The sequence below is a fragment of the Staurois parvus genome, unplaced genomic scaffold, assembly GCF_062004578.1.
Source record: "Staurois parvus isolate SC_StPar_1 unplaced genomic scaffold, SC_StPar_1.0 ptg000348l, whole genome shotgun sequence".
NCBI classification, from domain to species: Eukaryota; Metazoa; Chordata; class Amphibia; order Anura; family Ranidae; genus Staurois; species Staurois parvus.
Window position 1 is genome coordinate 403,233 of NW_028318144.1, and position 24,682 is coordinate 427,914.

General features: G+C 44.3%; 1 protein-coding gene across 1 annotated transcript; it reads left to right on the forward strand.

The window, feature by feature from the left end:
* Positions 1-23,552: 23,552 nt before the first annotated feature.
* Positions 23,553-24,458, forward strand: LOC149456776 (odorant receptor 131-2-like). Its single transcript, XM_089684502.1, has one exon. The coding sequence runs from the start codon at positions 23,553-23,555 to the stop codon at positions 24,456-24,458; it is 906 nt and encodes a 301-aa protein (XP_089540628.1).
* Positions 24,459-24,682: the final 224 nt, after the last annotated feature.

The following is a 24,682-nucleotide window of genomic DNA, read 5'->3' on the forward strand; positions in this document are numbered from 1 at the left end:
CACACCTGCCCTTAACCCATCCATTTAGACATGTGCTCCTACTGTGGAGGCTTTGGAAATTTTAGTTAGGTCCACAGTATACAGAGGGCCCTTGACGTGGGACCATGGCTTATGTATTTGCAAATTTGTGCAAACAAAACCCTCTGTTTTTAATGCAAAGTGTTAGACAAATTGGTCAAATTGGTTGTTTCGCAGGCTGGCTGGTAAGTGTTGCTTGGAAATCCTTTTGTTTGTTTGCTCTATCTCCAATCCCCTTCTCACTTCTAGACCCCCAAACCCCTTGTAACAGCTCAGTGCCTTTTTTTTTGTATTGCCACAGAGAGTGGGGTCATGAAACTGTTCTTTTGAGCCTTCTGCTATTATTTACCTGATGTCGCTCTATCAGGGGGCAGGTCCTTGCCATTCAACTTAGAAGCAGGGGCGGACTGACCATTTGGAAACTGGGGCACTGCCCGAGGGCCCGGGGTCAGTAGGGGGCCCCATGAGATGCCCCTGGTACCTTTTTCATAGGCTTTTTTGAGTTTGGGCAAGGACACAGGGGCCCCATGATCCCCTATTGCCTGGGGGCCCCATGAGTTGTCAGTCCGCCCCTGCTTAGAAGATAATCAGCATTGAAAGAAAGAGTGGTGGGTCTACAGGGACAGTGCCGGGGAAAGGGAAATATGGCAGCCAGAGCTGCCTTTTTTTTCTATATGTGAAGATTGTGGCCTACAAATTTAAAAAGGTGCAAAGTTGAAGTTGAACATTAAACCTCATGCAACACATGCCATACTGTGGATAGAATTCCAACTTGGACAAGAACAATGTTCTACAATAATATTTTGCTGATTGACAGCAGGCAGGAAAATATTCACCAAGATGCATGCACTACCGGCATTGCTACCATGGAACAGATTTTGTGCAAACACAAGTAGTTGGACTTGGAAGAAAATGAGGTGTGAAATATGCCAGTTTTAAAATTTACCAACCACCTTCAAGAAACAATGATCTGTGACATTGCCTCTGAGGCAAAGTTTGTGCAAAGGATATGAAAGGGCAATCTTGGTTCCTCAAAGCAGTATTAAACCCAAAAGCAAACATTTATTTTATTGCATCTTACCAATTCTTACATGTGGTGATTGCATTTGTTTTCCTTTTAGGCTTGTAAGGGTCCCTGATTGGGTGGGGGCTCCCGCCAAGCTTTAGCAGGACCAGTGGCGTAAATAGAACCTTCAGGGCCCCAGTGCAAGAAACCCTAAAGGGCGCCCCTTCCCTCTGAGCCCAGTGGTGGAACACCAGGGCCTGGTCACAAGTGTGACATTTGTGACCCAGATAGTTCCACCACTGGTGTCAGTCGTTTTATTTATTTAATTATTTTTCATTAAAAAAAAAAATTACAATTTTTTTAAAATTATATTTTACATTTTTTTTATGAGCCCCGTTGGGGGACTTAGGTGAGATTTCAGAGGTCTAAAGATACCTCTGATGTCCAGTGCTCCTGTCCAGAACTGTGTAAGTCTCTGCCTCTTAACTGTTTGCTCTCTGTGTCCTGGGGTGTGTAAAGGGGGGTACAGGACATGGGTGGGGGTGTGAAGGGGGGCAGAAGATATGGCTATGGGGAGGGGTTTGAAGGGGGTAGAGAACATGGCTGTGGGGGGGGTGGGGAGGGAGTAGAGAACAAGGCTGGGGGGGTGAAAAGGGGGGTAGAGGACATGGGTGGGGGGTGTGAAGAGGGGTAGAAGATATGGCTATGGGGAGGGGTTTGAAGGGGGTAGAGAACATGGCTGTGGGGGGGTGGGAAGGGAGTAGAGAACAAGGCTGGGGGGGGTAAAAAGGGGGGTAGAGGACATGGCTGTTGGGGAGAGGGAGTGGAAAGGAGGTGAAGAACATGGCTGTGGGGGGGTGGGGTGTTTGAAAGTGGGTAGAGGACATGGCTGTGGGAGAAAGGGGGGTGTGAAGGGGTAGAGGACATGGCTGTGGGGGTGTAAAGAGGGGTAGAGAACAAGGCTGGGAGGGTGAAAAGGGGGGTAGAGGACATGACTGTGGAGGGAGTGATGTGAAGGGGGTAGAGGACAAGGCTGTGGTGGTGGAGGGGGGTGTAAAGGGGGGTAGAGAACATGGCTGTGGGGTGAGAGGGGGGTTTAAAGGGGGTAGAGAACATGGCTGTGGGGGGGGGGGGTGTGAAGGGGTAGGGGACATGGCTATTGGGGGAAGAAGGGTGTAAAGGGGGGTAGAGAACATGGCTATGAGGGGGAGGAGAGTGTGATGGGGGAAGAGGACATGGTTGTAGGGGGCGATGGTGTGTGAACTTAATGAAGCACTTTTTTCTTTTTATGTTTATGTTGCTTTATGTTAATATTGTTGTTAATATTTATTTTTGTAACTTTATTCTGCATAAAACATTTAACAGTGTAATTTTTTGAGATAATTTATGAGGGCGTGTTTAGAGGTGGAATTGGAGGTACAGCAGGGCAGGGTAAGGGTTGGGTGGGGCAAATAGTGGCAAGTAACTCTTAACTCTTTGAGGACCGTAAGGTTTTGGAACACCAAAAGAATCAATTTTTTTGTTTTTAAAGTTCGTACACTTCAGTTGCTATAACTAAGCCATTTCATGAAATAATTGGCAAAAAGCTAGATCCATTTGTTGTTTGTTGATAAGAACTAATATTTTGACTCAAACCAAAAAAAAAAAAAGAGTTTTAAGTTCTTAATCAGATGATACACACAATTAAAAATATGGGACAAATACGTCCCTTGGTCCTCAAAGGGGCCTGACTAGTAGCTCAGACATTTTGAGCCCTGTGTATTAAGCATTTTGGGTTAATGACAACATTGTCTTTCATAATGTTTTAATTACACTGTTGAATTTTTTTTGCAGTGGGGCATAGTCAGAATTTTCCAAATGTTCTTATACGTGTATCAATATCATTCTATATCATTCTATATCATTACTAGCAGCAACTCCTATATATAATTTTTTGTTTCTTGTATTTGCATTGTTGTAAGTTTAGGAGTTACCTCCTAATCCCTTCATAGGGGGTTATACCTTGAGCAATGTAGCATTGTAAATTTTTATGTTATATTGAAGCAATGCTAACCTGACAAGTGCTCTAAAAATTAGACAACAAAATTTGACGGAATTCCACTTTAGGAAGAGAAATGTGAAAATACTCAAAAAATGCAAATCAGACTGTGCTGTACAAGTTTGTAAAGACTGGATGAATTTAGACTTTTTTCCCCCTAATTTACATATAATTTATGCACAATATTACCTATGCTTGTAAATAAAAAAAAAATCAAAAGAGAGAAATTTGCTGAACCTTATTATTTCCAACAACATTCTATCTCCCTAGTGCTTTCCGGTGCTTTCATAGTGATAAATCAAAAGTGATCAACCTGAAATAATGAGCTTAATTGCTGATTGACACCTGAGGGATGTAGACTGCAAACGGTTTATGTTGTAGTTATGAAACAAGCTGTTTGTATTCCCTATTGCCTCTCTGGGACTGATCCCAGAGGATGGGTGATTAGACTGTCACTTTACTCACGAGGGAACTCATTTTAAAATGTCACACAACAGTTCGAAAAAGTACACCTCTGCTAAAATTGCTTCTTAGATTATGGGCAAAATTTTAAAGTTTATACATGTGTAATATTACATATATGTAGTAATATTATTTATATATATATATATGTATATATAATGTATGTATGTATATATATATATATATATATATATATATATATTCTACTATTATTATTATTATTATTAATAATAATAATTATTATTATTATTATTATTATTATTATTTGTTTTTATTTTTTAAATTATTTATTTATTTATTTTTTTAAATGAAAATGTATTTATAGAAAAAAATTTTTGATATAGGTTTGGATAGAGTAGGGAAGCGTTAAAATCTGTCAGGTTAACAGGAAACAAGAAGTGATCTCACAAAAGTGAGAAGAATTCCCATCTTCGGCAGTTGTCACCAGAACATTTGTCCTCATTGGAGGATCACTCCTGAACCTATTCTATTGGCAACTGTATGTTTTCAGATTTCCCTTTACCTTCAGTCACAGGGACAGTGGTCTCCAGAACAAATAGAAAGGGTGAAGCCCCCAGCTCTGTATCCAAAACTAAATGTTTTGCCTTTGCACACTTTAAAATGACTTACATTTTCCATCTTTTATATACCTTGTTTTTAGTGCTTCACTGCCAGTATAAAGTTTAATAAAAGTTTCTCCTTTAATAGGGTGGCAACGCTTCCTTTGCAGGCACTGTTTAGACCTGCAGCATTGCCACCCTTCTATGTGCACTCTACAGCCCACAACAGTCTTGACTAGCAGCCTTTGTAAGTCAAGGCTTTGTAATAACCTCATTATGTACCATGTACCTGGTGCTGGAGCCCAATGGAGAGAGGGCTTCCCTTGCGGCTAAGTTCCAGACTCCCCTGGAGATAGGACAGAAGCAGTCAGGCCCATAGTAGCATGGGTCATGTGCAGGATTGCTTGTAGAGATGATCTGACTGAGGATGCTTGTCAGAGGTACAACCAAGAGCACTGCTGATTCACTGGAATGGTGTCTGCAGACTGGTGGTGCCCATGAGAGATAGCAGGCCTTCAGAATAGCAGAAGACAGCAGAGTAGTCGGATCAGATGTCAAGTGGGGATTAGAGCAGATGTAGTCAGATAGATAGCCGGGGTCATACACAGGAGAGCAAGTGAGAATATCCATTAGACAAGCCGGGGTCATACACAGGAGAGCAAGTGAGAATATCCATTAGACAAGCCAGGGTCATACACAGGAGAGCAAGTGACAATATCCATTAGACAAGCCGGGGTCATACACAGGAGAGCAGATGAGAATATTCATTAGACAAGCCAGGGTCATACACAGGAGAGCAAGTTAGAATATCCATTTGACAAGCCGGGGTCATACACAGGAGAGCAAATGAGAATTTCCAGTAGCCAAGCCGGGGTCATACACAGGAGAGCAAGTAGAAATATCCATTAAACAAGCTGAGGTCAGATCAGGAGACAGGCAGAGACAACAGGTCCATGAACAAGCCAAGTTGGTAACAGCAGATCACAATAGCAAGGGAAACACAGGACAAAGGTACTGGGGAGCCAGAGATCAACCAGCAATTTGAGAGAGTGATGGGCTTCCTTATAAAGGCCTACTGGCACCAAACTGTACTGATGGCTTGTGTAACTCTGGGGCAGTGCACATGCGTGTTCCGGCTGGCGCCAATGCACATAGATGTTTCGCCAGTGTGCATGTCTGTGGCCATGCAGGGTACTGGCAGCAATGCCAGGTCTCAGAGTACCTCTGCTGTGGACAGAGCCCTGACACTATGTTGTGCTGCATGTTGGCATGTGCATGAACCCAATTTTTAAAGAGTATGGCAGGTTCAAAGCCCAAATCCAGGATCACATTAAAGCTGTTGTAAACCTCTAACATGAAAAATAAGCAAAGCATATCCCTCTATAGTCTGTGCTTGTTTCAATCCAAAGCACTGCTGCCCCGTTCCTCTGCAAGCTGCATGAGTCAGTTCTGACAAGTTTTTCTAACACCAAGCGAAAAAAAGGTGACTAGGGAGGGAGATCTAGCACACAGCATGTGATTAACAGTCTCAGTTCTGTTCCTGTGTGAAGGGGGGGGGGGGGTTGACCCTTCCATCCAATAAGCCACCAGAGCTCTAATCGCTGAGCTCAGCTTGTGTATTATCAGCTCCCTGCCCCCTTTTTTCTGGCAGCCAAGGAAAGCTTTATAAATTCTGCACTTTAAAGGACTGTAAAGAAGAGAATATTGCAGATAAACAGGTACAACTTACAGTATGTAGGAGGATTTGTTTCATCTCTGTGTATCACCTGAGGCCAGTCACTTCACTGGGTATATACAGTATAAGGGTTTACAGTCACTATAAGATACCCAAATTCTTGCTCCCTCCCCAAGCAAAGTTAATAACCTTTTTTTTATGTTAAAGTGGTTCTATACATTTTTTACCTTATTGCATTCTATGCATTAAAGTAAAAAATGCCCCACTACCTGTTCTTCCCCCCTCTGTCCCTAAACACTTACCTGGCTCCTGTCATCACTCCAGCGCTGTTCCAGTTGAAGCACTTCTCCTCTGACCTCCTAGTCTCACAGGACATTGAAAGCAGGGGGAGCAATAGACACCTGCCGCTGTCAAACTCCTGTGAAGAGGGAGCAAAGGTGTGGCTTACCAGAACTGTGTGTGTCTATGAATACACAGTCCAGATTGGAAGCATGTATGCCCCCTTACCACTCAACATGCTGAGGGGCACTCTGAGAAAGGAGGAGCAAAATACCATTGCACAGAGCAGGTAAGTATATTATCTTTGAAATGTTAAAGTAAAAAAAATATCCTTTACCTTCACTTGAAAATATCAATGTAGGCATGTAAACGAACATGACCTCACTGGTACCACAAGGCAAGGGTTTAAGGGTCTCAAAAGAGGTCTGTTGAGGTTCACACCATTGGGTCTGGATGGATGGTGAAGCCTGGCTCTTTTTATGGGTAGGTTGTCCATACAACCGGTGGTTGAGGGACGTTGCAATTTGGGCAACCGTGGGCATAAAATATCTATAATACTCCATCAGATCCCAAGAAAGGGAATAATTTCATCAGTGTTTTGGGGGCATTCCAATTCTGCATGGCTTGTGTCTTAGCAGGGTCAAGTGACACCCACCCTTCCTGGTCTACACACCTCCACCACATGCCACAAGTGTTGAATTTCCTTACACATCAAGTGACACTTACTAGGTTTCAGCTTTAGTTTCACCCATTCCAGGTGCTTAATGTGCTCCTCAAAAGATTTTGAAAGATGATAATATCATCTAGATAAAGTAGTATTGTTTCAAAGTTAAATTCTCCTAAGCATTGACCCATCAGCCTTTTTAAGGTACTGGGAACATGACTTGCTCAAAGGGAATCTGACTGAACTCCAAGAGCCCCTATCATGAAGTCTTTCTTGATCTTGTTCTCTGACAGGGACCTTCCAGTAGCCGCTGGCCAGGTCCAGGGGTCCAGGGTGGAGAAATAGCAGGCCTGGCCCAGAGCCATTGTACATGGGGCAACAAGTAGATGCAGGCATTATGTTTACAATAATTCACACAGAAATACAGCTCCCATCCTTCTTTTGGACAGGACAATAGGTGTTGCTCAGTAACTGCGACTTTCCCTCACAATCACACTTTGCAACGTGTTGCAAATCAGGTCATTGACCTCTTGCCACAGAGAGGGACGTATATTCCTATACCGCTTCTGAATGGGTCTTATGTCCCCTGTGTGGCCTCAGTGTATCCATAGTCCTCAGACCCAGTGGCAGACACCAACATGTTTCTTCAATAGTTGATTGGCTGCTGGGCGTAATGAAAGCTCCTGTACGGAGATAGTCAGCTGATCTAATAGCCATTGGTGCTGCGTGCCTTCCATCATGAGCATGGTAGCTTGCACAGGGGCACAGATAGCATCTACCATGGTTTGGGAGACCACAATACACTTCCTGGGTACCACACAAGCATTTGCAAGAACTATTTCACTGGGCAAGAAGACAGGCATGACCCCTAAGTTGATCAACTGAATGAGCACTGTGACAGGATGAACGGCGACGTGATAGAGGGACGCTATGTGTCACCTCGCATATGCTCATACCTGACTGTTTAGGTGGAGTCCACTCCGGGTTTTCGGGGCCACAGTTAAGCAGGTGGGTCCGGACCAGAGTTTGGGCTCCACTAATGACCACCAACAGGTGGTATAAATAAGGCAGGGCTGGAGCAAGGAGTTGCTCGTGGCCTGGGACTCAGAGAGCTATTCTGAGAGAGCTGTGTGTGTATTATACCTACAAGAAAAGGTTTGCTTTTGTTTTATTGTGGTGACAGGGAGAAGCACTTCACCTCTGAGAGAGGAAACGCCTTTTGTGTAGTTAGTGCCTGGATGGCAAGGGTTTATGTTCATGTTTTTGTTTATTTTCTGCAAACCTTTTAAATAAAGCTGACAACCAGTCAGATTTTGATGAAAGCCTGCTGTGCGGTCTACCTTTGTCCCAGGGAAGGAGATCCCCCACCTGAGCTAACCCCCACATATGGTGGAGAATGCGGGCACTTCCTGAGCAAGTGGGAAGATGGAGGAAATAATAAGAGCCTTGCTGCAGGCCAATGCAGCACAACGGGAGACAAATCGCCAGTTTGCGGAGGCCCAAGAAGCAGACCGAGAGCTCCTTAAGCAGGTGGCCCAACACCTATTAGAATTAAAGAAGGAATCTGCAGATCCGCTGCCAGTGGAGCAGAAAATGGCACGGGCCAGCTATGTTTTGCAGAAGATGACACCTGCGGATGATGTGGAGGCCTACCTCTCAACTTTTGAAAGGGTTGCTGTTCGGGAAGGATGGAAAAAGGAGCAATGGGCAGGACTGCTTGCACCATTTTTGGCAGGTGAATCCCAAAAAGCCTATTATGACCTGGAACCAGGGGATGCCCAGGACTATGAAAAACTGAAAGCTGAGGTCCTTGCATGCCTGGGTGTCACCATTGCAGTCCGGGCTCAGCGGGTGCATCAGTGGCATTACAGGGCTGACAAACCACCCAGATCTCAGATGTTTGATTTGATACATCTCTCCAAAAAGTGGCTCCAGCCGGAGGTATTGTCAGGCCCTCAGATTGTGGAGCGTGTGGTCATGGACCAATATTTACATGCGCTCCCTGCCACTTTGAGGAAGTGGGTTGGCCGTGGAGACCCTAAATCTGCAAACGAGCTGGTGGACCTGGTGGAGAGATATGCAGCCACTGAGGACTTTTTCCATTCACCTGGGCCGTACCCCAATGTCACTAGGGGTGGAAAACTATCCGGAAGATCCGGTAAGACTGTTCCATGGGCCAAAGGCTCAGGAAAAAATGATAAGACTATTGTGTCAGATAATGATACTGTAGGCTTAGGACCTAGAGACTGGCCAAATAGGTCAGGAAGGTCCCCAAAGCTGTTTAGAGGTCTAAGTACTGAACATATAATATGTTATCGTTGCCATGCGTTAGGTCATATTGCTGCAAGCTGTCCTTTAAATGATGAACCTATGCAATGTGAAAATGCTTATTTAGGAAAACGCATGTCTCTTTTTGCACAGGTGGTATGTACTACAGCATGTCAAAAACGCATGGAAAAGCAAATGTGTGTGATTGCCATTGATGGAAAGCCAGTAACTGCTCTGCTAGACTCGGGTAGTGTTGTGACCTTAGTTAAAGGTGATTTGGTAAACCCTGCAAGGTTACACCCTAGCACGATTGCGGTTATTTGTATTCATGGTGATACACGTAATTACCAGACTGCTCTGGTGGAGATTGGTACTCCCTGGGGCCCTGTGACCCATTCAGTGGGGGTGGTGCCCTCTCTGCTTCATGAAGCCATAGTGGGGAGAGATTTTCCCCATTTCTGGAAGTTATGGGATAAGGAGGGGAGTCAGGAGGACCGAGCTCCCCCTGCTGGGGAAACGCCGAAAACTCCTGAACTCACTCCTGACCCCTTTGACGGCAAGGTGGAAGGGGAAACTGTTGGTGTGTCCGAGGAAGGTGTAGATCTTTTTCCTTTCTCTGTAATGGCTGGGGAGCAGGAGGAGTTGGATCCAACCCCAGACAGTGAGGATATAGAACAAGAGATGATCGCTGGCTCTAGTGAGAGTGGACAGAATGTGGTGCCTGACCTAGAGGTCAGAAAAGAGGATTTTTGTACGGAACAACTGAAAGATTCCACACTTAATAGAGCCCGTGAAAACATTAAAATGATTGATGGGGAACCAGTTGAAAATGATGTAGCGGTGTCTTTTCCCTACATGGCTCTTAACAATAACTTGCTGTATCAAGTGGTAAAGCAAGGGAGGAGTGGTAGAACAGTTAGTGGTCCCCAAACCCTTTCGCCGGATGGTACTAGATTTAGCCCATGGGCATACAATGGGTGGACACCTGGGTGTAGAGAAAACAAAGGAGAGAATAACCCAGAGATTCTTTTGGCCAGGCTTACATGGAGACGTCAAAGCACATTGTGAGTCATGCCCGGAATGTCAATATTCTGCGCCCTCACCCCATTTTCGCAGTCCGCTAGTACCTCTACCCATAATTGAAGTACCGTTTGAAAGAGTGGGCATGGACCTAGTGGGTCCAGTAGTAAAGTCTGCCCGGGGCCATCAGAACATACTGGTTATACTTGACTATGCCACCCGGTATCCTGAAGCCATCCCCTTGCGTAATACCTCCGCTAAAAATATCGCCAAAGAGCTTGTCCGGGTGTTTAGTCGTGTAGGTATTCCAAAGGAGATATTAACGGATCAGGGCACGCCATTTATGTCTAGAGTTATGAAAGAGTTATGCAAATTGTTCAAAATCTCCCATCTCCGTACCTCGGTCTACCACCCCCAAACCGATGGGCTTGTGGAGAGGTTTAACAAGACCCTTAAGAATGGTGGTGGACAAAGATGGGAGAAATTGGGATTTTTTGCTACCATATCTCATGTTTGCTATACGGGAAGTACCTCAGGCATCTACAGGATATTCACCTTTTGAACTACTGTATGGTAGACATCCCAGAGGATTGCTAGATGTTGCAAAAGAAACCTGGGAGACAGAGTCCACGCCCTATAGAAGTGTCATCGAGCATATCTCACAGATGCAGGATAGAATCGCAGCTGTCATGCCACTTGTTCGGGAACACATGGAGCAAGCCCAGGAGGTCCAGAGAAGGGTTTATAACCGGGGTGCCAGGATCCGTACCTTCAACCCTGGGGATAGAGTGCTGGTGCTAGTCCCCACCGTTGAAAGTAAATTCCTCGCAAAGTGGCAAGGTCCCTTTGAAATTAGGGAGAAAGTGGGGGAAGTAAATTATAAAGTTTACCAGCCAGGAAAAAGGAAACCCGAACAAATCTATCATGTTAATCTCTTAAAACCTTGGAAAGACAGGGAAAGTTTGTTGGCAGTACCAAGCCCCCAAAAGGACGTGGTTCCCGTGGCCCCTCACGTACCTATAACGGAAACCTTGTCAGTAGCCCAACAAAATGATGTTCAGGAGTTTGTGAGGAAAAATGGAGATTTCTTCTCCCACCTACCTGGACTGACGACTGTCATCCAGCATGACATAGTTACCCAGCCCGGGGTCCGCGTAAATGTCAAGCCCTATAGAATACCCGAGGCCAGGCGGGAAGCGGTGGCAAAGGAAATAAAGGACATGTTAGAGTTGGGAGTGATTGATGAATCTCACAGCGAGTGGTCGAGTCCCATAGTGTTGGTCCCAAAACCAGATGGAACAATTCGTTTCTGTAATGATTTCAGGAAACTGAACAGTGTGTCCAAGTTTGATGCGTACCCGATGCCTCGGGTGGATGAGCTCATTGACAGGTTGGGAACGGCTCGGTACATAACCACCTTAGATCTGACCAAAGGCTATTGGCAGATTCCGTTAACGGAAGCTGCAAAAGAAAAGACAGCATTCTCCACCCCCGAGGGGTCCTTTCAGTATAAGCGGATGCCGTTTGGTTTGCATGGGGCTCCTGCATCATTCCAAAGGATGATGGACAAGACGTTGAGACCACATCGCCAATATGCAGCTGCCTATTTGGACGATGTCGTCATCCACAGTCCCGACTGGGATTCTCATTTGTCCCTCTTGCAAGCGGTCGTAGATTCGCTGCGGGAAGCAGGTCTTACCGCCAACCCCAGAAAGTGTGCCATTGGCTTAGAGGAGGCCAAATATCTTGGCTACATCATTGGTCGAGGTCTCATTAGGCCTCAGATCAATAAAATTGAGGCAATTCAAAAGTGGCCCCAACCTGTAAATAAAAAACAAGTCCGGGCATTTCTTGGAATCACGGGGTACTACAGGCGGTTTATCCCCAATTTTGCCACCATTGCAGCCCCATTGACAGATCTGACAAAAGGTAGGGGGTCAGTCATGATTAAGTGGAATCCTGAGGCGGAGACCGCATTTCAAAGGCTGAAACAAGCTCTCTGTGCTCAACCTGTGCTTGTGACCCCAGATTTCACAACAGAGTTTGTGGTACAGACTGATGCCTCTGATGTGGGACTAGGTGCTGTCCTGTCCCAGATCAGAGATGGGGAGGAGCATCCTGTGGTCTTCCTAAGTAGAAAGCTCAACAAACATGAGAGAAACTATGCCATTGTGGAGAAGGAATGTTTGGCCATCAAATGGGCCTTGGAGGCCCTGAAATATTACCTGTTAGGAAGACCGTTCAAGTTGGTTACTGATCATGCCCCGCTCAAATGGATGTGTGATAATAAGGAGAAAAACAGTCGAGTGACAAGGTGGTTTCTCGCGCTACAAGTGTTCAAATTCACAGTGGAACACAGAGCGGGGAAACTGCAAAATAATGTAGATGCCCTCTCCCGGGTCCATTGTCTGGTTGGGACAGTTGCTCAGCCGCAGGGGCTTGAGCAGAGGGGGGGGATATGTGACAGGATGAACGGCGAGGTGATAGAGGGACGCTATGTGTCACCTCGCATATGCTCATACCTGACTGTTTAGGTGGAGTCCACTCCGGGTTTTCGGGGCCACAGTTAAGCAGGTGGGTCCGGACCAGAGTTTGGGCTCCACTAATGACCACCAACAGGTGGTATAAATAAGGCAGGGCTGGAGCAAGGAGTTGCTCGTGGCCTGGGACTCAGAGAGCTATTCTGAGAGAGCTGTGTGTGTATTATACCTACAAGAAAAGGTTTGCTTTTGTTTTATTGTAGTGACAGGGAGAAGCCCTTCACCTCTGAGAGAGGAAACGCCTTTTGTGTAGTTAGTGCCTGGATGGCAAGGGTTTATGTTCATGTTTTTGTTTATTTTCTGCAAACCTTTTAAATAAAGCTGACAACCAGTCAGATTTTGATGAAAGCCTGCTGTGCGGTCTACCTTTGTCCCAGGGAAGGAGATCCCCCACCTGAGCTAACCCCCACAGCACCGATTGACCTTAGAAAGAGTCCTAGATGTCAATCATTCCTCGGCCATCTATATATTTCTATGAGGCTCCACCATGATGATGGCTCTTTGTAGCTTCTTTCAGGCCCCCAAAAGGGAAGGAGTAATTTTTGTTTTAGGGGTAGCTGCAACTTCTGTTTTGACTACCCCCACGTTTTACGGTTGGCGCCAGCTCTTCTGTCTATGCATCTCACAAGTATGGATCAGGTTTAACCACAACATCTGATCCTCATGACCTTTGGTGGAATCACAGGAATTCCTGGTTAAGAGTTGGATCAAGTCCAAATCCTTGGGGACCCTTCTTGCCTAAGACCACAGGCCCAGTGGACACAACAGGGCTGTGGGTCACCACTATTCCCCCCAACTCCATCGTCTGATGAAACACTTGCACCAACATCCAGGTAACTCCTTCCACAACAATGGATAGGCTGTTGGCTGCTCTCAGAAATAGACATGAGGGATCTAACAGGTTTTGGACCCGATACCATTTCAGGCAAAAGCCATATTCCATGACAGTGAGTTTGGATACTGTATTGATTAGGCACAGAACCTGCTGGCCATTTATCATTGTTGTGACTACAGGGCATGGAGAAACCATAGTAGCGTTGGACTTGGGATATGTTGAGGTGGTTGCTGATGGTGGTCCCTCTGCCCCGGGAACTTTTAATTTATCTGTTTGTGAGGGGAGCCTTGGCTACAGCTTCTGGTGAGATGTCTATAGCAGTCCACACTGTCAGCACTTCCAGTCCTTATCAGGGACTTTCAACAGTAGGTTCCCTCCCCAGAACTTTTTCTGCTTGACCAAAGTCATCTCCTTGCATGGAGCCCATAGACCATGTCAACTTGTGCACAGCTACCTCTAGGGCCAAGATGGGGAAGGGGCTAAGGCCTCTTGCCTAAAGAACAGCAAATTTCTCTACCTAGTCACCTCCACAATGGCTTTGGTGTCCTCCTGCTCCCATGCCATCACTGCCAGCAAAATGTAATTGAAAGTAAGGGTGAGCTGGGATCTCACCCACTCTTGCAGGGCCCTCTGCACAGGTCCAGCAGCTGCTCCAAAAATGAACTGGTCCCATAACATGCTATGTTATTACACCCCAGACAATCCTTTTCCAACTGCTTCCATAGTTTTTGCAAGATCGTGGCAAAATGCATTAAATTCTCGCCCTCTTGCTGTCTGTGCAAAAAGAGCAGCTGTCATAGCTCAGTCAGTGAAATATTCTCTCCATAGAAGCCCCCCAGCCTCGTGACTATCTGTGACAGGGTCAAACACTCCGCCTCCAGCAACTCCATAATAGCTTGTTTGGCATCTTCTTCCAAGGAGTTTACTGCCAACTCCAGGCATTATTTTGGTGGGCATTTGGTTCAGGCGTACATCACTCTCCAACCTCTCTTCCCAGTCCACAAACAGGATATTGGAACCATTGAACTTTAGAATTAAAGCTAGGGCTACTCCTAAGGGTGGTCTGTAGGCCCTGATAAGTGGATGAGCTAACCATATCCTGCCAACTATGCTAAGCTGTGAGCAGGACCATCAGTATGGTACCCAGTACAAAGAAGCAGCACACTCAGTGTCCAAAGGAGGTTCATAGTATTATATTTAGTTGAATGCAATTCCACCATTAACACTTACACTTGCAGCACTAGCAGATTTGTCTTACACAGGCTGAGTAATACTCATCTACAGGCTCAGTAACTCTCAGTAACAGGTTCAGTAACTTTCAGTAACAGGTTCAGTATCTTTCAGTAACAGGTACAGCAACCTTCAGGAACCAGTAGAATGACCATTCCATTCAGGCACAATGTGGGGCCCAGCTGAATGCTATCACCGTCCTTAAAGTACAAAAGTGGCAGAGCAGTATAGCTACTGGAAGGCTGTGGGCTAGTGCAGTTGTGCAATGAAGTATCCTTAGACACAGTACAGATTGGTTGGGCCTTACCGAGGATGCATTTGCTGGAGAGGTGGTGGGCTGGCAGGTGGCCAAACAGTGCTGGCTCAAAACGGCCTGAAGCAAGTGGCATCAGTGGTACTGGAGAATGGTGCTGACTGCAGCACACAGCAATGCCCTCCTAATCTTGCTGTACTCACACTGGAACTTTTCTCTGGCTCTAGTACTCATGCCTGCCAAATGGGGTTTCTTTCCCTATGCTATCCTACAAGCCGTACCTGGTAGGGCACAGTTATTTACTAGCACTGCCCTCAACTAAGTTGGCTGCAGAAGATTACTGGAAGTGGAGTGTCCAATTGTACAGCTGCCTTTCCTTTGACACTTATGGAGGCTGCTGAGAAATACCTTCCCCTTAGGTCTCCACTCCATCCCTGCTGAGTGAAGAAGAACTACACCTGCCAATACCCAGTTTTAGTGTCAATGAGTACGCCAGTTCGATACATTTTATGAAATTTGAAATCTTATTTTTACCTTTTCTATAGTTGAGAAAAATATAACCTTTCTAAAACATATAGAAGTAACATTTTCTTTGTTTTAACGATTATAATAAAAGATTAACTTAGCCATTACCTTTGTTACGTCAAAGTAGTCATGTAAATTATTGTAAAGAAAATATGAAAAGAGAAACAGAAGAGACTGATGAACTCTAAAGAACTACTTTCAATGCTTTAAGGGGAAGTATGGTTTTTTGGCTTTTTGCCTGCAGTAAATTCTTACCCTCTCTAGCCCTTGTTCTCTGTTTTTAAAGCATTATTTTGCTGTACAGTAAAAGTCCATGCAAAACTCGTGTTCTAGTTTTGGATAAAATGGGGATTGGTTAGAACCTCTGTCTGTCTTTTATTTGTGGCTGTATTCCAGTTTGGGGATTCAGTCAAAAGCAAGTTTGTTACATACAAATTTAGAAAATCACAGACCATGGATCTCTCATGGTCTAGTTAGAAAAGAGGTAGTTTGCAAAATACATAACATTTCAACAATACAGTGGAAGGAAGGCCAGATGTTTAATTAGTATACTTTCACAATTAGGATTGTTTAGACCCTACATGGTTTCTCACTGGACACCAATAAATTTGTATAGTCAAGGGGTAATTTTTTTCACCTGGTCTCTGAGACAATTATGAGTTATTACATTTTCAGAACCTTCAAGGGTTGAAATACACCTAACTCCCATGCCGTGCAGCACACAGTTATAAAACGTCCTGCAAGCACCTCATTGTACAAAGACTGTCCAGACCCTTGATGTCTTCAGGGGTGATTTCCCTTGATCCAGCAAGCCCATATAAGTGAAACACATATTTGATCTGTACCCCAAGTCTAGTTCTTACATCTGATATCCTGCTCCCCAACACATAGGAGTAAGAGCAGTTCAGAGTGTATCGCTACATTGTATGTCTGAAAATATATATGGCTTATATATAAACTACCGGTATTTGATCTCAGTGACTCTCCTTCTGTCATACAGACAGGGTCTTTTTAATGTATGTGTATGATTTGTTTGTTTAATTTTTTTTTAAATATTTTATCTCCCCTTTTTTTCATTCGTATTTTCTTCTCTCTGTCTTAGAGATATTTGAGATTTGAGTATGTATATTTTTAAGTAAATGATTTGTGGGTCCTGAAGAAGCAGGAATACCCACGAAACGCGTTGACCTACGCTATTGGATGTATTTTATATCCAAGAAATATGCTTGTACCTAGAGATGGTTATTTTTATATGTCAATTTAATAAACTATATAATTTGTATGCATATTTGTGTCTTTGTGTATACATATAGGTTCACTTGTGAACCCCTGAGGTATAATTAAAGTCCCACTTCCACACCCCAATTTGTACAACCATGTAGTTACTCTAGACGGAACAATACATTATACAAGGATTAAACAAAACACTCACTACTACCTTTTGGCAAAATAATCATGACAGCTTGCCAACAATTTCTTATTATAACTCCAGGAAAGGAAGGGAGTAAAGATCTCTCAGACAGAAGTTATTGGCATTCATTACCCTACCCAAAACTAGAAAAAAAAGTTTTGACTGGAGTTCCATTTTAAGGAACTATGCATTCTCTGTACTGATGTCTATACTTTATAATGAGCTATATGAGCAGAGATATTGATGGGAACACATTTGGATGTTGCATTTATTACATATAATTAGTCATGTAGAAAACATCTGTCCATAGGGGCTCTTATCTGGGAGAAGGATAGTAACACTTGGGACACCGATAAACTCTCATAAACTTAAACAAATTATGCCATATAGGTCGACTTATCTAATGATTGGTTGGTTTTAAAAGAAACTGAGTATGGTGTAGGTAATAAATAGCAGATAAAACCTGGGATCTTACAGTAGATGAGTCTACAGGTACTAAGACCTCTGTGCACAATACTGATGACTGAGCATCACCAAGGTAAGGACTTCACCACAGATGTACTTCACATTAACCAAAGATTAGAATTATGCTTCTAAAACTAGTAAATGAGCAATGTTTATGTACTTCAATGACTTTATATTTTCCAAAGCATTTTTTTAAACTAACAAAAGCTAACCTGTTCCAGAATGGGAAGCTTGAGGAGAATTTCAATGTTGAAGAACTCTCTTAGTGGATAAGATGTGTGGTAGAGGAATGCAGGGAGTGTGACTACAGGCAATATGGGTAGGAGAGAAGTGGTGGGGGTATGATGGGGGCAGTACATTTAGGAAAGAATTGTGAGGTGTATGATGATGTGCAGCATGTGCAGGAGAGGAGTGTGGAGGGTATGATGGGGGCAGTATGTACAGGAGAGGAGTGTGGAGGGTATGATGGAGGGCAGTATGTACAGGAGAGAACTCTGAATGGTGTGATGGGGGAGTATGTACAGGAGAGGAGTGTGGAGGGTATGATGGAGGGCAGTATGTACAGGAGAGGAGTGTGGATGGTATGATGGGGGCAGTATGTACAGGAGAGAAGTGTGGAGGGTATGATGGGGGCAGTATGTACAGGAGAGGAGTGTGGAGGGTATGATGGAGGGCAGTATGTACAGGAGAGGAGTGTGGAGGGTATGATGGAGGGCAGTATGTACAGGAGAGGAGTGTGGAGGGTATGAAGGAGGGCAGTATGTACAGGAGAGGAGTGTGGAGGGTATGATGGGGGCAGTATGTACAGGAGAGAAGTGTGGAGGGTATGATGGGGCAGTATGTACAGGAGAGGAGTGTGGAGGGTATGAAGGAGGGCAGTATGTACAGGAGAGGAGTGTGGAGGGTATGATGGGGGCAGTATGTACAGGAGAGGAGTGTGGAGGGTATGAAGGAGGGCAGTATGTACAGGAGAGAAGTGTGGAGGGTATGATGGGGGCAGTATGTACAGGAGAGAAGTCTGAATGGTGTGATGGGGGCAGTATGTACAGGAGAGAAGTGTGGAGGGTATGATGGTGGGATGTATGTACAGGAGAGATGTGTGGACAGTATGATGGGGGGCAGTATATACAGGAGAGGAGTGCAGAGGGTATGATGAGGGGCAGTATGTACAGGAGAGGAGTGTGGAGGGTATGATAGTGAGTAGTATGTACAGGAGAGAAGTGTGAAGGGTATGATGGGAGCAATATGTACAGGAAAGAAGTCTGGATGGTGTGATGGGGGTAGTATGTACAGAAGAGAAGTGTGGAGGGTATGATGGGGGCAGTATGTACAGGAGAGGAGTGTGGAGGGTATGATGGGGACAGTGTACAGGAGAAAAGTGTGGAGGGTATGATGGGGCAGTATGTACAGGAGAGGAGTGTGGAGGGTATGATGGGGCAGTATGTACAGGAGAGGAGTGTGGAGGGTATGATGGGGACAGTATGTACAGGAGAGGAGTGTGGAGGGTATGATAGGGACAGTATGTACAGGAGAGGAGTCTGGAGGGTATGATGGGGGCAGTATGTACAGGAGAGGAGTGTGGAGGGTATGACAGTGGGCAGTATGTGTAGGAGAGGAGTGTGGATGGTATGATGGGGGCAGTATGTACAGGAGAGGAGTGTGGAGGGTATGATGGGGCAGTATGTACAGGAGAGGAGTGTGGAGGGTATGATAGGGACAGTATGTACAGGAGAGGAGTCTGGAGGGTATGATGGGGGCAGTATGTACAGGAGAGGAGTGTGGAGGGTATGACAGTGGGCAGTATGTGTAGGAGAGGAGTGTGGATGGTATGATGGGGGCAGTATGTACAGGAGAGGAGTGTGGAGGGTATGACAGTGGGCAGTATGTGTAGGAGAGGAGTGTGGATGGTATGATGGGGGCAGTATGTACAGGAGAGGAGTGTGGAGGGTATGATGGGGCAGTATGTACAGGAGAGGAGTGTGGAGGGTATGTTGGGGGCAGTATGTACAGGAGAGGAGTGTGGAGGGTATGATGGTGGGAAGTATGTACAGGAGAGGAGTGTGGAGGGTATGATGGGGGCAGTATGTACAGGAGAGGAGTGTGGAGGGTATGATGGGGCAGTATGTACAGGAGAGGAGTGTGGAGGGTATGATGGGGACAGTATGTACAGGAGAAAAGTGTGGAGGGTATGATGGGGCAGTATGTACAGAGTGGCATGGACAGGTATGGAGAATCAGATTATAAATGACAACTGCTGACTGTTCTCTTTAAAAAGTACACTACAATTATGATTGCAAAAGTTTGTAGGAATATTCCCAAAACATATTGTGACAATCCAGTTCATTGCTTCCGACCCAGAAAACATTATACATGTACAATTGTGCAATCACATTACATGTTATACTTTCTGCTGAGAGCTACACTTTAACAACTTTACAGAGCTATCACCATGCTAACTGCTCAACAAATGTACATGTAGGCAGGTTGTAAGCTAGATAGCTTGCTGACCCAGTCAGGAGGGAAGGAGTTAACGTAATTTTGCCGTTGTTCCCCCTGATCTGAAATCGTGTAGTTTTTGGGTATGACCCACCAGTCCTGTGGGGCTGGATCCAAAGGTCACTATCAAACAGAGCCTTTCTCATTCTGAGAAAGTGAAATGCTTAGAGTCTGAGAGGGTCTGAGCCCCACAGTCAGTTCATGAACTCAAGCCTTCAATATGTAGGGGGACTGCTGGGACCTGCAGTCCACCCTTAAGATACCAGCTTCTGGAGCACTGCCACTATGGACTATGCCAAGTATGGACTTCACGTGTGCAGGTACGCTGGGGCAGCCAAAGCTTAGTTAGGGTTTGAGATAGGGAAAGACTATTGCCTTCTTGAACTGTATTGATGAACACTTTCAGTGAAGTTTTGAAACTTATCCATGCCTGGACCAAAGTTATTCACATGGGTGTATGCAAGTGATGGGCACACTACACGTCAGCTACAGCTTGGGTCAGCAAAGTACATTGGGTATGAAGACAGCTTTGTAAGAGTTAACTCAGTGTGGAGTACAAGCAAGTAGTTACCAAGGGTAACAGAAGATAAGCAACCTGTCACAAAGCATGGTACCTGTGACAGATGGGTGTCTTCTGGCAATGAGGGAGTAGCTTCTGGTGCTCCTCAAACGGTCCATCTGCCATAGCAATGATAGCAGATGAGCACAGCAGAGGCCCTCATCCTGACCACCAGGTATGGAAAGGGAAGAGTTAATTAAGTGCATGCATGGAGTCCATGCTAGATGCACGACGAGACACCATTCTGTTACTGGGAGTGAGATAACAGAGATGGGACGCTGGATGGGTGGAGCGGAGACCAGTTCATTGTTCAGTGTACATGTGTACAGCCATCTATAAGTTGGAGGTCTGCCTTAAGGTTGTTATCCCTAAAAGAAGCCTCTGCCTTGTCTTGGGGCATTGATAGGCACTGCACAGTTAAAGTACCCCATGTGCAGGGCAAGTGACCCTTTCCACAGTGCGTAGCCCAGAAGAACCCACAGCGGGTGTAGGCCTCTTATGTCATCCTACATTTGGAGCTCAATGAGGGAACAAGCAGGCAGCCCTGCTTCCAATCCAAAACTTACATATCTGTTTGGTTTTGGCTGACTCACTTAAAAACAAACTACAGTGTTTTGGGGGGAAATTTATTTAAAATTTTTTTTGCAAGTTTATAAATGTGTTGCTTTATTGCAACCTGAACCTGTAAATTGCAGAGCATAAAATTCTGACAATGTGATAATCTCAAGCCAACCAGCAATTATATAATATCCCATGTAATAATGTGTTAAACTGAATATATCGAATCTGTTTTTTTTTTTTTGGTTCATAATATAACAAAAACAGAAATATATATAACAAATATATATAAAAAAAACACTATAAATTGCCTTTTCGGGAAACTTGTTATGAGAGAAATAGAAGGTCAACCATTGTCGATGCCTTCTGAGAAACCTGGTCCCCTGGCCATCATGCTGATGCTTTGGTCAGTCACCTAGAACAAGTATGGAAAAAAACAATTCTGACTTTCATTTGCTGCATACTTGTTCAAGTTTGTGGTTTAGAAAGTATTGAGCCCAGACACAGTTGTGCAACGAGAATTCTCAGACGTAAGCAAGCAATGGCAGCCCCAGTTTATCTCATAACATATGTAATTTAACAGTTAACTGTACTTTTATGGGCCCTCTGGGGAAAATAAGTCCACTTGCCCCATATACAGTTGCAAGAAAAAGTATGTGAACCCCTTGGGATTACGTGGAGTTTTGCATGAATTGGGCATAAATTGTGCTCTGAACGTCATCTAAGTCACAACAATAGAAGAACACAGTCTCCTGAACATAATACTACACAAACATTAGATGTTGCCATGGTTTAATTGCACATAACATGTAAACATTCACAGTGCAGGGAGGAAAAAGTATGTGAGGCCCTAGCTTAATGACTTCTCCCAGAGCTAATTGGAGCCAGGAGTGAGCCAACCTTGACTCCAATCAGTGTGATGATATTGGATGTGTTGCTGACAGCTGTCCTGCCCTTAAAAAACACACACCTGTTTTGGGTTTACTGGTTTCAAGAAGCACTGTGTGATGTGAACCATGCCTCGCAGAAAAGAGCTCTCAGAAGACCTACGATCAAGAATTGTTGACTTGCATGAAGCTGGAATGGGTTACAAAAGTATCTCCAAAAGCCTTGATGTTCATGTGTCCACGGTAAGATAGACGGTCTACAAATGGAGAAAGTTTAGCACTGTTGTTACTCTCCCTAGGTGAGGTCGTCCTGTAAAAATGACTGCAAGAGCACAGCGCAGAATGCTGCATGAGGTAAAGAAGAATCCCAGAGTGTCAGCTAAAGACCTACAGAAATCTCTGGCACATGCTAACAGTTTTGTTGACACATCTACAATAAGGAAAACATTAAACAAGAATGGAGTACATGGGAGGACACCATGGAGGAAGCCATTGCTGTCCAAAAAGAATATTGCAGCACGTTTGAAGTTTGCAAAAGAGAACCTGGATGTTCCACAGCACTACTGGCAAAATATACTGTGGACAGATGAAACCAAGATTGAGTTGTTTGGGAAGAACACACACCACTATGTGTGGAGAAAAAAAGGCACAGCACACCATCATCAAAACCTCATCCCCACTGTAAAACATGGCGGAGGGAGCATCATGGTTTGGGGCTGCTTTGCTGCCTCAGGGCCTGGACGGATTGTTGTCATTGATGGGAAAATTAATTCCAGCGTTTATCAAGACATTTTGCAGGAAAACGTACGACCATCTGTCCGCCAACTGAAGCTCCGCAGAGGATGGGTGATGCAACAGGACAATGATCCAAAGCATACAAGTAATTCAACAAAACAATGGCTGCAACAGCACAGAATACGCCTTCTGGAGTGGCCCAGTCAGAGTCCTGACCTCAACCTGATTGAAATGCTGTGGCATGACCTTAAGAGAGCGATTCACACCAGACATCCCAAGAATATTGCTACACTGAAACAGTTTTGTGAAGAGGAGTGCTCCAAAATTACTCCAGAACATTGTGCAGGTCTGATCTGCAACTACAGGAAACGTTTGGTTGAGGTTATTGCTGCCAAAGGAGGGTCAACCAGTTATTAAGTCCAAAGGTTCACATACTTTTTCCTCCCTGCACTGTGAATGTTTACATGTTATGTACAATTAAACCATGGCAACATCTAATGTTTGTGTAGTATTATGTTCAGCAGACTGTGTTCTTCTATTGTTGTGACTTAGATGACGTTCAGAGCACATTTTATGCCCAATTCATGCAAAACTCCACGTAATCCCAAGGGGTTCACATACTTTTTCTTGCAACTGTATATCTCGGCCTTTTGCTATCTTAACCTCTGGGCAGCTGAAATCTTCTTACAGACCGCCATATCTGCACAGTCTCTCTCCATAGACCTCTATGGGATCATCAACTGAGCATCTCCTCTATTCAATGATGGGTCCATGAGGAGTGACTGTGAAGGTAGAAAGTTTTCAGCTGCCAGAATGTGAAGACTGAAGAGTCAAGGGCACTGAAATTAGGGCAAGTATGTATCTTGGGCAAGTAGGCTAATTTTCAGCAGGGTGGCTAAACAGGAAGGAAAACAGCATTTTTAAAAAGTTCAGTTATTCTTTAAACAGCTGGTAGGTTACACTACCAACCAGCCAACTATACCAACCGACAACTAATATGCATTTTATTTGTCTTCACAGCTGAAGAACTTTACCAAAAAAGATAGAAATCTTGGCATTGTCTAAGCCATGTCTAATTTGACATATACACAGAACAAATTACCGCTTTCAGTAAGGCTGACACTAGTTGTACCATCTGTTGTCTTCTTGGGTTTCTTCCTCTACTTCATCACAGTCATGATCCGAGTCTACTGCAACGCTCCTCATGTACGTGAGACCTCTCGTTATATTCTGTTCTTTCACATGCTCATGTATGATACCGTGTACCTCCTGACTGGATTCACGTTGATGATGGGCTATCAGCTTTCTTTACCCATGCTTATCTCTATCTGCTACATCTTAGTGACCATTGTAGAAACTACCTTCCTGATAACTCCATACATCTTGGCAACAATGGCCCTGGAATGTTATATATCAGTGTGTTTTCCATTAAGATATGTGGAATTATGTACCACACAAAGGTCTAAGGTAACTTTGGCAGTGCTATGGATGGTTTCATTCACTCTTAAAGTTGTAGATTTCATCTTGTTGGCTAAATCTGCGAATAAAGAATTTTTTGGTCGTTATGTGGTATGTAACAATTACGTACTAATTGTGGACCCAGTTCAAGGCTTAGTGGTAATGAGCAAAACCGTGCTCAGCTTAGCATTGGTAGGACTTGTCGTAATATATACATATATCAGTATTTTAATGGTGGCATTAAAGATTGGATCTGGGAAGTCTTCTGCCCTAAAGGCATCTAAAACAGTTCTGCTTCACGCATTTCAGCTACTTCTTTACATCATATCTTTGACTTATCCGATATTTGAAGGTTATTTCGATGAATTTAAATTCATCATACAGTATATAGCTTTCTTGGTGTTTATGTGCTTTCCGAGGTTTCTTGGGCCCTTAATTTATGGGTTAAGAGATGAAACTTTTCGCAAATGTATACAGAAGACTTTAGGGATTGGCCTCTATAATAAGAAATTGTAAGCAGATTCATGAGGCTGGCCTTAAAAAAGTAGATCCTTAATTAACTGAGCTGAAAAATCTATAAAAAAAAACCTATCAACAAGAACCAAATCTTCTGCAAAATTTAACTATTCTCTATCATTGCAGATCATGACTGCCTTAAAATAGATCTCCAGCTGATTTCAGTTTTAACCCAAATTGGTATCATAAGAATCTCTTTGAAGACCCAAGAACAAAATATTGTA